Source organism: Dicentrarchus labrax, unplaced genomic scaffold (assembly GCF_905237075.1).
Source record: "Dicentrarchus labrax unplaced genomic scaffold, dlabrax2021, whole genome shotgun sequence".
Taxonomy (NCBI): domain Eukaryota; kingdom Metazoa; phylum Chordata; class Actinopteri; family Moronidae; genus Dicentrarchus; species Dicentrarchus labrax.
The window spans coordinates 24,466,994-24,480,864 of NW_026136718.1; the positions used below are offsets into that span (position 1 = coordinate 24,466,994).

A 13,871-nucleotide genomic window follows, 5' to 3' on the forward strand; every position below is an offset into this window, starting at 1 on the left:
AATCATAGTGTAGGTGCACAGTGACATTTAAATGTTTCATTCATTGTGATGCTCTGTCTGTCTGTCTGTCTGTCTGTCTATCTGTGCGAACCCCCAGTCTGTGTAGGTCTACTGTAATTTCACTATGCAGCCACTGTACATCAGCATAATTTATCATTAAACAATAGTTCTTAACTTTGTATCGTTTTGGAAGTTGGAATAAATAACTTCGTTTCCACTGGTGGGAGAAAAGGTCCTTGTTTGCGACAGCCCTCAGATATGTTCGTCTCTGGGCACAGCTCCAGAATGCCGTCTGATGTTTTTGTTTTTACGACTATCTGACTACAAGTGTGTCGACTAAGACTCTTCACAGCGACTAATAATTAAGTCGACTATTAGGGGGCAGCCCTAATAGTTTGAGTGAGATGTCTTTTTTGCCCTTGTTGTTGTCAGGATTGTCAGGCAAGCCCGCTAAAGCAGGATGACTGATGATGAATACTGTTTAAATGTGAATGTGTACATTTATTTTATGTCTGCATCTGCCAGTGAGCCATCATGATAATGGTAGAATAATATGTTAATTCCATTACAGGAGAGACTTGATGTTCTGATGCAGTTAGGTTGAAAAAATATGTGCATATATCGGTATCGGCACTGGCAATCGGCCCAAGGAAGGAGCTGAGGAATAACAGGACACTGGATGTCGGCAGAAATACAATATTGTGCATCCCTCATTTCTTTGCTTCTTTGTTCAATTCCATGAGGATATTTTACCCCTTAGCCAGAAGTGACTGTTCCTCTAACTTTTGCAAGACCATTAGAAAGCACCAGCAACATTTACTTGAAATTCTTATTACTACTTATTTACTTGAACAATACTTTATGTATTAATGGATGAGGTGCTCAGACACTCCTTTGTCTTTCAGGGAGTCAGTCTGGACCACTTATTAGGATGCCTGCTGGACACCAACCTGTGCAGATATTCTAGGCACGAAGACTGTGGCAAAGACCCAAAATATGCTAGAAGGATTACATATCCCATCTGTCGCACAGCACACCAGTAAATTGTGCAAAACGGCTGGATGAATGGACGGATTAAAAGATAAATTGACAGGGTGATTGCTCACTTGCTGTTTTAGCCATTCAGAGATCAAGTGATGTCACCTTTTTTTTAAAGAATAGTGCGAATGTCAGTGATTAACTAAGAATGAAAAGCTCAGTGGACTCCAGCAGCCACTTAACCCTTTCAGGCACATGCATAGGCAGGGCCACCTTTATGTCAAAATACCTGGTACAATACTTTAAGATAAGAGGTTTTTATTTGTCACATGCACAGTTATACATAGTACAATGCACAGTGAAGGGCTACTGAACATTAATATGTCAATTTGTTTTGTATTTTGAAATCAACACTTCTGAATGAATAGTTTTCTGTTTGATTGTACTTTTGATGTGAATTTCTTCTGAGTTTATTCCTAAAGCGAAGGGAATTAATCACCATCTGTCTCCTGGAGAAGTCATGACACTCTGAATTATACACCGCATTGCAATTAGAAACATTACTAGTATGACAGCTGATACTGTATATGAATTCTTCTCTGACGATGGGGTTTAAAATGAGCTTATCACACAGAGAGGGTGCTTGAGACTTGCTGTGGTAGCTCAGACTATTCACTAAGAATGCAGTAGTGCTCATTTACATAAAACCAAATACCTGGCTCACATGTAATGTATGCCGAATATCCCAGGAATGCCAATATAAAGCACAAGACTTTGCTTGTCATATGGATACAATGTCCCATCAGTATTCAGACATTTACAAACACATTATATGACAGGATTAACAAATAAAAGGGACTGCAGTTTCATCTGTAACACAAGTTAGAACAAGGCTGTGAGACTGTTCAATTCTTTCTCAACAATCCATCATACAAATGGTTTTTTTATGACTCATTAATCACTTTTTGTATTTATTTATTTATTTTTTAAGTAGCATAAAGGGGATTATATCTAAATGTAAATCTACAACCTTGCATTGTAAAGGACAATAAAATAACTTTGAATCCTTGAAAAGTAAGAAAGCATGTAAATACTATTCTCTACTGTCATTAGAGAACATTTGGCTCAAAAACATTCACTTATTGGCAGTTTGTTGGTTGGTCACATAGGTCGGTGCAAGAACAGCTTATTACTTTTTCAGATGCTCTGAACAAATGTTTCAGCTTGCACAACTAGTAGGTGTTCTGCGAGCTGGAGAGCTGGACAGAGTTCAGGAGAAAATGTGGACATCTGCTCACAAAGTAGCTAAAGTCTTATTGGAACTAAAGTCACTAAAGGGTCTGAACATTTGTCAACTGTTAAAGTCACTCAGGTGGCAACAATGACGACAAGGTTTGAGCTCCCTCACACCTATTGGTACAGGCACACTGGTGTTCACACCTACTGGTGGAGTAAGGGATCCCGGAGAAATCCAAAAGACCTTTTTCATGAAGGAGCAGAGTAAACACAGGCGTTAGCAATGATACTAATTAATGTTCTGTTCCATTCAGGTCAAACAGAGAACAGAACCTTAATTAGTATCACTGCTAACACCTGTGTTTACTTTACTTTTTGATGTCAAAATGACCAGTAAAGGGAAAAGAGTACTTAAAATCTGTACTCAACTACAGGGAAAACTACTGGTGTTTAAAAAGATTAAAGGTTTGGATAGAAATCAAATTGCACTTAGTAGCAAAATAGTAGTAGAAGTAAAAGTAGATTACATAGTGTAATGCATAATGCATTAAGAGTAAAAATAAAGCCTTACAAAAATATCCAAAGTACCCAATAAATGAATACAGTAACATGAGTGGTTGTAATTAGTAATTAGTTACTTCCACCCTTGAAAAAGGTTAATACCCTGACAAAGTATGATGATAGAGTGCGAGTAACAGCAGCAAGTAATGTAACTAATGTTAGCTTAGTTGTGGCTTTGCAAAATTGCTGCTGTGTAACTAACATGCAGAGAGGTCGAGACAGTTTCCCAGAGCCATCACACCAGCTTCAGACAGCTAAGCCTAACCCTAATACTGACCTTGTTAAGCAGAATGAGTATCGGCCAAACATCACTTATCAACATTATATGTATACATGCATTTAATTCAATAAATACCTTTGCAGGGGTAAGCTGACGTGCAAAAGCTTCTGACGAGACTTCGCCTCTTCCCGCATGTAATTAACAATGAATGCATCTTAATGTAAAAGGGAGTGGTAGGTTTTTACTATGAAATGGGAAGTTGTGATAATGACATATATAGTTTTTCTAACAAAAAAGGGTTGATAATGTGGCATTAATTATTAATTAATTAATTACATTACATTAATACTTTCTTCCACACTAATGGTGTGTCTGTCATTATGAGGTTGAAGCAATTTCATAAACTTTCCACAGGTAAGTTTAGCTTACACGTATCAATCTGTTAAGTATAAAGAAGTTTACAGATTTTACATCTCTGAAAAGTCTAAGTTCGGGTATTGGAATCAGTGTAGGGGAAGAAAGACTTGGATCGGTACATCTCTACTTGTAAAGATAAAGATAATGATATGAGCTAAATTATTGAGTCTGGCCATTTGTCCTATTTGTCCTGTCCCATTTTACACAGACCTGAAAACAGTATCAACACAGATGATCCTGATTAGATAAGCTGCCCAAGAAAAAATTTCTTATCTGTTTGTCTCAGCTGGTCTTCCTGAGTCAACCAGACTTTAAATCTGTTCCCTCTCAACTAAAGACCTCCTCTCTCTGTCTGTCCACCTGACCGGCAACACTCTGTATCCTTTTCTAAAACCCATAACTCTCCCTCCCTTGACCATTTTTCACAGACACTCTACTCTAAGTATCCTAAAATCTCCTGCCTTTCACCCATCTCTTACCAATTTCTGCGCTTTCCTTCCATTTCTATATCCACCCTAGACTCCCTCATCCCTCTCTGATCTTCCTCTCCTGTTCCTTTTCTCCCCTCTTCCAGTAAGTCAAAGCCTCTCTTTCTTCAGGCTTATAAACTCTTGTGAGCTGTGATTTTAAAAAGGAGGATAAAATCACACCTCTGAGACACAACCTTTGCCAGCACCTGATAAAGAAAACTTAGGGCTTTAGTGTAGGACAGTCCAAATATCATTTGTACATTAAAGCAGGCCATGCAAGCAAGAATCCAGAGAGACTTAAACCTGTAATGTCAGAGATAAAACATTTTGCTGGACAGTCAATATGCTAAAAGTATTGTCATTGAAGTTACTTAAAAATTTTATGTGAATATCTTTAAAATAATTCTGGTGGAATAGGATTTTCTACGCAGACATTGATACAAATTTTGAAAAAAATGGGTCCACTCTGTTACTTCCAACCCAAGCATCTTGGACCCCATTTACACTTAGTCACTGCATATGTTGTGGGCATATCGGCAAGCTATCGGATAACAAAATAGCAAAGTGTAAATGGATCCAAGAAGCATCTGAGACAGATTGAAATCAGACTGCTCAAACCACCTACGCATTCTAGCCAGATGCAAAAAGGTCTTCATGCATTTGTCTCTCCAAGATATGTAATCTGTGTTTTTCCAAAAGTGTAACTATGCCAGGAAGCAGTCTGTCTGTGGAAATAGGCTTTCCATCGTCTGTTTCAACACACATTAACACAGGGGTGTTAACGGCAATCAAAATGTGTGTTGAAATTGCCCTGTGGAACCTTTTTGGCTCGCTCATAGTTGTTATTGAGTAAGTATATAAATAGTTATTAACAAGGTAGTTCAGCTTCAGGTGCATTACCACCACCCTCTGGACTGGTTTAGGGCTAGAGCTGCACAATTAAATGAGATTATTGAAATTGCAAGGTCAAGTGCAGTATCCAAATCACAGAAGTGGCAGTTTTTGATGAAGGTAAAATGTGTGACAAAACAGCATCATAATGAAGTACTGTTGAGCTGCAGAGATACCGTGGCCTATGAATCTTGTTCTCCAGCTGTTTGTTACTGTGTATTAAATTGCATCTGGATTTAATCCAGTTTAGGGACACTTAAAATGACATTGTGTAAATGGGGCATTGCTGTCTGCCACAGTGTCATTCTTGATACTACCACCTGATGGCGCCAATGAAAATTATTTTCACATCATACTTGTAGTGACTTTAAAGCTGTGATTCTATAATTGTTATTTTTATGATAACAAAACATCACAAAACATCAAATGACATGTGAAATCAATGAGACAATGTAAAATGAGTTGCTCGTAGTCTTCAGCAGCTTCCCTCAGTTTTACAGAGAGTGAATATTGGACGACTCCAAATGAAGGATAGTGTTGCTCTGTGACTGCTGGATGTGAAAATAAACAACTGTTAACAAGTTCACCTTAAAAGGTGAAAGGTGATGATATGTCAATGTTGCTTTCACAACTTGTCTCCACTGCCTCCTAGTGGCCAAGTTGTGCAAGTTTAATTAGATGACACTTTATAAGTTAAGTATTTAGGGACGGCTGGTATATATGGGCTAACAGGGCTAAGCCCCCCCCTATCTTTTAGAGTAAAGATGAAAAACTATTATTAAAAACCTTAGAACATATTGTTTTGAATTTTGGTAGAACCTAGAGCAGCAACAGCACCAAAAAGTGACAGAAAAAACCCAGGATATATGATATATCTTGGGTTTTTTCCTGTGAATGGGCTAAATTCATTCAGCCCAAGCACAGTAGCGTAAGCTTCCATTCAATTGTGATTGACAGGTGTCGTGACACGCCCCCTTCATATGCTGCCCATTTGGGCTAAATTCATTCAGCCCAAAGGCTGACGTTCGACCAATCACAGCGCAGTAGCTGCAGTACAGTGACCATCAACCAATCACAGTAGCTACAGTACAGTGAGGCTAGTTCGTAGTATGAAGGGCATTAGCATGAACATGAACGAGGTGGATTATTTATTTTCTAATCAATTTTTTTTCAAGTCTTTGGAAGATTGGAAATACAGATATTGGGAACACATCATCCAAACGATGTTCAAATAACACAAAAGGACAAACCACAAAATTGTAATTTTGTGTTACGTGGTTTCAACTAACGGACTGGCTAACAACAAGTGTAGCTAGGAATTCACTTTTCTGTTTCCCATGTTCGCTTTTTGGAGGAGACTCGGCTTGGAGCCAACAAGGAATTGTAGATTTAAAATATTTATCCGACAAAATTAGGAAACATGAATGCAGCACGAGCCACATCAGAAATAGCGTAAAGCTGTCATTGCTGGGTAAAGTGAACATCGGCTGTCAGCTTAATGAGAGTCACTGCATCCCGTACAGAGACACAACGAGCTGGTAAAGAAAAACAGGCATTCACTATCACGGATTGTGGACTGTATTACATTTTGTGGGGGACACAAGCTTGCCCTGCGGGGGTCCGACAAATCTCCCACTTCACTCCAGCAGGGACCAGTTCTCTTTCAATTAGCCGATCACCTGTCAAACACACAGGTTGCAAAGTACACGTCTAAGACCACAGATTCTTTCAAAACGAGACAGGCCCTGGAGAATTCGTGCTTCATATCTGAACTGCTGACCAGAGATGACCATCAGCCACATCTATATGCAGACACAGCTGCAGCCGCTGTAATGCTGCGCAGGATGCGGCGCTCTGATAATGTGTCAGTAGCCGCACAGTGCGCTTTGAGAAAGCCAGGCACTTGTTGCATGTGCACATTACCCAATGATCTGCAGGGAGACACTGAAAGGTGAGCTGATGGTGAGGTACAGCACTGTGGAGTTTGACATGGTGATTAACCTGTTGGCGTCACAGAAAGGCCGTCAATGTGAGCTGCGTTTTAAATAAGGTATGCCCAAGCTCTGAAACTCTCTCTTCTACAAATAATTATTTTTGCTTTGGTTTTATAAATTTATTTCTGGTACATGGTGTTACAAATTGTTGCTGTACGAGAGAGAGAGAGAGAGAGAGAGAGAGAGAGAGAGAGAGAGAGAGAGAGAGAGAGAGAGAGAGAGAGAGAGAGAGAGAGAGAGAGAGAGAGAGAGAGAGAGAGAGAGAGAGAGAGAGAGAGAGAGAGAGAGAGAGAGAGAGAGAGAGAGATCCCCAGTGTTGCCGTAGAGCACTTGCTATAACAAAGTATACAATGTTGTTGCTGTAACTTGATGTGATGCTGCTATTGCAGTTGTGTGACGTATTCATGAGTGTAATGCATTTGTTAGCCCACCCACCCAAAATCTTCACCAGCCGTCACTGTAAGTATTATATTTTATACTATTGGATTTACCACTCTGCAGGATAGGCTAGTGTGCATTTGCGGCTAGCAGTGCGTAAAATAATAACACATATTTTCATATGATATCAAAAAGTGCAGAACTACATTCTTCCTATGAGTGTCGGTTGGCATATTTCAGGCTATTGAAACTTTGTTGCAGTGCCGCAGACAACTCAGCAGTTTCAGATTGTTGCAATTAACTACAATTGATGCTAGTAGTGGGCTGCTGTGAAGTCTTATTGACTCTGACTTTGTTCTGCATTATTTAAAGAGAATAACCTCAATAGTTCACTAATTTCAAAGATGAATTTGCCTCCATGGTTAAAAGCATTTCATCAGCGAACCTACAAGCAGGTGTGGTGGACAGATGTTGTTAATAAGCAAGACAAAATTTGCTAGGACTTCCTGATGAACCACAACATTATCAAATGAGTGATGCTGCTTTGAAAATAGAATTGTTCCTTGAATGTCTATTCTCACCAGAGCAGCAAAACAGAGACCTAAATTTCACCAAAATAACAACACCTTGCCTTGCACTGTCTCAGCTGCACGCAGCTCCAGCTGGTTGCAACTCCTCTTTCTCTCCTCATGCCAAACTGTGGGCATCACACATTTCAAGGTCAGAAAAAGTATCACTGTGACATTACGCAATTTGTGCAAGACTCTGCGCCATAACCACAATCAAAGGGACTGACTTACCATATTTATTGATGACACTGGTCCGATGCTGTTCACAAATATGTCGACATCTATAACAGTTGGTTTAACTGTGGAAGAAAAGAGCAAAATAAGTATTGATCATGACTTTCATTTAGGCACAATACCTGCCTCTTTTGTAAGTCAAAGTGAAGTCAGATCGATGAGACTTTGTTGTTCTGAATCGTTTGAAGAGCGCATAGCTGCTGTGTGAACTGTCCTCAGGGAGCTGTGGTTGTTAATAATGATCACACGTTAGTCTTCATCACATAAAACACCTCTATGGGTGTTCTCTTGAATGCAGCAATTATGCATCCATGCATTCACAAATGATTAAAGAAACACGTCACAGATGCACCATAATGCAGCAAGGTATGCAAACAACTCCACGTAGAATATCAGAAGAACATCAGAGGAGGTGCAGGGTAGTCCTCTGGTTCTCAAATCCACTTATCCCTGCTGGGTTTCACTCCAGCAACTAATCATGAGCTGAATTACATCTGGGACGCCAGATGAATGCAATTAACTGATAAACCGGCAGCGCTTCTATCCCTGATTGGACCGAGATTGAGCGCTGTGGTGGTCTTTGTCCTATCCCAATATCCGATGTTTTCTACCTAACCTGGAGGTAGAAGAAAATTCCACAAATTAAACAAAACCAGAACCTCCAGTTTTAAATACTAAACAATGGTATTCATCAGCAGTAGAGTAGGGAACACAGGTTTGATGCAAATGCAGAATCAGTACAGCTAGCGGGGAGCTTACAGCCTAAAACACCTTACCTGTGGTGGTTTGCCTTACCTTATAAAGAACTGATTTAATCACAGCTTTATTTCACCATAGCCTTGAGATCCTTCAGTCTTCACTCAGCTTACATTGGATTTATATGGACAATAATCCCACAGAATTTGGGTCTGTTATAGGGACATGCACAGACATTTTGAGGGGCTGTTGACATGTAATAATATTGCATGACCTCATTTAAACATGACAAGCTGTGCATTGTTCAGAAGCATATGTGGAGATTCTTTTTCCCTCTGGCTCTGGGTCGCCCCACCTCTGTGTCCTGCAGAGGCATACCGATCAATAAATAATAGGAATTGGATGATAGAGCAATGAGTTAAACTGGTCTTACAGGTGTTGAGAAATTTGAATAAAGTCTTTTGTGGGTGCACACTGAGTGCCTGGTGTGATGTCATATGAGGCAGCATTGTTTGGAGCGAAAGACTACAAGTTTGAAATAGAAGTGAGAAAGTGAGGACCTCTGTAGCCTGCTCTCTGGTTCTGCTGCACTGGTTTCTTTTTTACGTTTTTACAGAACTCTGCAAGGATTAACAAACAAATGTTTAAAGGTTTTACTCACTCACTTCACCCTCCCTTTCCAAGTGCAAGGGAGAAACCACGGTGGCCGCGAAACACGCGAAAAAGGGGAATGCCCCTATCTAGAGCCAGTGTTTGGTTTTTCCATTTTGACCTTCTGTAGCAGCATGGTGGCCCCCACAAAATGTGCCCTGTGGCGTCTGTAGATTGAGACGGTTCATTCTAAGTAAACGGAAACACGATTGTTATTATCAGGTGATTATACCCTCATGAAAACATACCAGTGAATATTATTTTCTATTTCTAGCCAGTAGATACTCTAAAATATAACTTATGTATCTCAGTGGCATAAGATAATACATTAAATCAAGAAGAATTACCAAGGCAACAATTCACAACATGTATTTCAGTCAAGGTGAATCATTCCACTCTCACTAGTTTGACTATCTGTGCTGTGTCCCACTAACCGTTATTGTGAGCTGTCAGGGGGGCTGAGTCATATCATTACACATATGCCACACTTAGCCAACAACTGCCTCCACCAGGAAGGTCCTGGTAGACGGAAACAGAGGTCTGCCATAACAATTTTCAACCAGATTTCACAGCCTGCAGCAGTACATCAACATACACACTCCTCACAGTGCATGCACACCCAATTGGAAGAACACATTACTCCTTACTATAGCCTACAGTCTAACTCCTCCTCCCCGATCTGGCACCTTCACTCACGGTAGAACACCCCTGGCTTTCCCCAACTTTGCTGCTCTTAAGGATTTCATGCTCAGCGTAAAAGTGTCATTCAAAGCTTGAACTTTTAAACCGCCTAAGTGACAGCTGTGACATACTGCTGCCATGAGCGTTCACATTTACATAGCAAAGAGCTCCTCCATCATTTTACATTACCTGTCTTTGGAGTCTTCATGTCTCAGCCAATTAAGTCCACAGCGAGAATTTTTCCACCTGCCAGTCTCCGTTCCATCGTTCAGTTCACGTGCTAACAGATGGCACACTAGAGAACACTTCTGGAGAGTCCCTGCTGAGGCAGATTTTCAAAAGCACTATATTCATAACCACACAACACCTGGTGAGCCAACTGCATAGATCTCCTGCATAAACCTCTAAAAATAAAACTGAGACAAATAGCTTCAAATATTTGAGTGCAATATTTGACAAAATCATTCCAAAACCTTTTATGATAACTTTTGTTCTCGTTTGTATATTTCTGTACATCACGGTATAATCAGCACCCGTTTCATGCTGTATAACCACCAGATGGGACAGGGCTGCAAACACTTCAAACATACTCCTACGAGTGAGTTAACAGCTCGTTGTGTGTAAGCTGTCAGGTAAATAATGTGTCAGCTTCTGCAACAGGATGTATTTTGACCTGAGGAACAGCCACCAAGACAAGAAATTAATTGGAGACAATCAACCCTGCTGGTTGTCCATCAACACAACGCTGCTCTGCTTCTCAGTCCTCTACGATCTCCTGACCTGATCTTCTTTCCCCAAACAGTGTGTTCATATGCAAAAATTTCATCTAATTAATAGAGATCAATAATGATCACAGGAACTTTTCATCAGGTCACTCCCCAAAAGAAGACACGTAAGTTCTCTCCTAATAATGAGGTCTTACAGAGTTTCACAGCAGTCAAAACCCAGACAAAGAGAAGAAGAAAAAACTCAATATTTTTGTGATCCCACTGGACAGATAAACTGGCTCATTACACTGTTTCCAAAAGAGAATATCACCGGCACAGAAAAGGTTTAATCTAATTTAGATTACAAATGTGATCCACAGTACAGTACATACTTCATTATAGAAAGGTGCACTGCTGCATAACCCTGTTTCCTATGAATTAGGCTCATATGCAGCCAATTTGCATTTGTAATTTATGTTCAGCAGGAAGTAGTATGACGTTCATAAAGTGCAATGAAAAATAAGAATGAGGAGGTCGGGGTAGGGGGTGTGCGCATAAGGATGTTACTGAAACACACTGAGAACATTTTCCATCTTTATGTACAGATTACATTTGAATTGATTCTCTTCTTATGGTCTTTACCTTTAGTCTCTTGTTAGAGTGGTACCCACTTTGAAAGTATAAATGGCTCACATAGATATGTGAAGAGCTGAACAGTTATAAAAAAAAGATGAGCAGGAGGAACATTTTGAGCCACAACCTTAGAGAGAAAACAGAGAAAAGATCTGCAGGATATCCACAATGGAATATAACATGTGACCCATGGTCAATGAAAGCGTGTGCAAAAGCACCTGCTCTGTTAATTCCTATAGGCACAGCCTGCTATATACAAAGGAGCCAGGTGAAGTGGAATATAAATCAGAGTGATTATTTATCTTCTCAGACACCTTTCTACTGTTTAATGGTGTACATTTTACCATAAGGATTTTGTGGGCTTTTTTGGGATTAACATGGCCTAAAATGACGAAAAGAATTACGATGCATGCTGCAATGTTTTTAGGCTTTTTTTTTTTTTTTTTATATATATAAAATAGTTTGCGATTGTTATTTTTGTATAAATCATTTAAAATCAAAGGCATCCTATTCCAGTGAGAAAAACATCCAAATAATATACTCAAACTGGTGACTCTATGATACAAGAACAATCCTTTCCATGTCACTGATGAACTGGTGCGGATGGTTACTTTTTCAATATTTTCACATGTTATCATGTAAGTAACCACCAAGCGCATATTTAAGCTCCTTTTACAGGGTTCTTATTTAAACAAACTTAGTCTACAGCAATGCTCGCACATCAGTGCAACAATGGTGCTTTGAGCTAAATGCTAACGTCAGAATAACATAATAACATAAGAATGACAATGCTCTTATGCTGATGTTTAGCAGGTATAATGTTTACCATGTTCACCATCTTACTTTAACATGTAGTAAAGGTAAAGTAAAGACTGATGGGAATGTCATTAGTTTTTCAACACTATATCAAAAGTTATTACAATTATATTTCAGTCTGTCTGGACCAGAGTGGTAGACAGCGCAGAGGTACACCGCTAACATGAGACTGTCAAAAACTGTCACCATTATGATGAAAAGCTGCTTTTGTCTACTTAATCAAGGACCCATTGTTTAAAATAGGGCTGCACAAATAATCTAAATATTATCGAAATTGCAATATGGCCAAATGCAATCTCCAAAAAGCAGAAGCTGCAAGGTAAGGTGTTTTCCCCAGAAAAAACAACAAATGTCACATCATTACAGTTTTCAGTGAAATTTAAAATTGTGATGCAAAAATTATCACTCCCACTAATCATGAATTATATCACAATCACAATATCTGTCAAAATAATCACACTTATCCTTTTTTATCTTATGCCCTAGTTAAAAAAATTACTCAAGCAGTAAATCTGCCACTGTTATTACTCTAAACTGCATGTGTGACATGCTATAATGGAAGGCTTGATATAGCAACAGTAAACTTGGGGGTGGCAATTAGCAGCGGGTCGACTGTCAATTAAATGTCAAAGAACCAGCTTTCAGCACCAACTAACAACAGCTCACCTTACTGTGAAATAGCAAAGGGACGGACAAAGCTCAGTTCATGGTCAGGAAAGTAGCACATTGTAGCGCTGCTTGTGTTAGTCTTTGCGCTGCAACACAAATAGACCCTACGGTATGGGCTGTAAAAGACTAAAAAACAATAAGTAGTTCAGTTGTTAATTATGTCCCTTTGAAAATGTGCACCTTTGGCAATGAAGCAGCATTGCATTACTTCCTTCATTATACAGTGCTAATTGTGTTGCAGGCTATAATTCTGCACCTGCCTACAGTGCCACTTAGCAGCAGTTAGGCTGTGACGAGTCATTCAGTAAATGGGGACAGCTCATTAACTTTAGGGAAATAGATAACATGAACTAGAAATTAATTAGTAGTTGTGTATGGGTTATTTATCAGTGCAGCCATCAGTGAAACATTGGAATGGTCATCCATTAAATACACTGTGCTGTCTCCTCAGATACTAGTCTGAAGCTTTATCTGTAATAGAAGTATATTGTCTGAAGATGGGCAGTTTTAAATAACAACAGGAAAACAAGAGAATAACAGAGAATGAACTCTCTCAGGGGAGGGGATAATCTGCTCTGCAATGGTGAACGAGTACTTGGAGACATTTATACAATCCTCCAGTGAGGGGGAGAGGGAAGCCATAACCTCTTGTGAGATTTATTTGTCATTAAGGTGGGCAGAGGATGATGAACAGGTCCATGGAGACATTAGCTAATCTCTGTCCAGGCTTGCACTGGAGCCTGGCCCTGTCTGATGAATGGCTGTAAATTAGCTGCTAGTGAAGAGCGAGGACAAACTGCAGCCTCGTCTCTCTGTTTGACATACTGAGGGTGATATTTATGGCAAACAAGAACATGTGACCACGATTGGATATTTGCCTTTTTATGTTAATGTAAAATTAGAAATGTCCTTGTCAGGCCACATTAGCCTGTCATCCTTATTCAAAGAAACTGAGCAAAAAAGAAGCACAGGAAAAAAAAAAAAGAAGCATACAGACAGTAGAATTTGAATCCTGTAAGACCTTTGTCACATTAATTTCCACCATTGCATTGCATTGCAGATACATTGTG

At 39.5% G+C, this 13,871-nt stretch overlaps 1 protein-coding gene across 1 annotated transcript in view; it reads right to left on the reverse strand.

Moving 5' to 3' along the window:
- The window catches only part of LOC127350259 (gamma-aminobutyric acid receptor subunit gamma-3), a 60,826-nt gene that overhangs the window by 37,320 nt on the left and 9,635 nt on the right, over nucleotides 1-13,871 (reverse strand). The window contains exon 3 of the mRNA XM_051376695.1: nucleotides 7,946-8,013. Coding sequence (XP_051232655.1) covers nucleotides 7,946-8,013 — 68 coding nt within the window. The remainder of the gene's footprint in view (nucleotides 1-7,945; nucleotides 8,014-13,871) is intronic.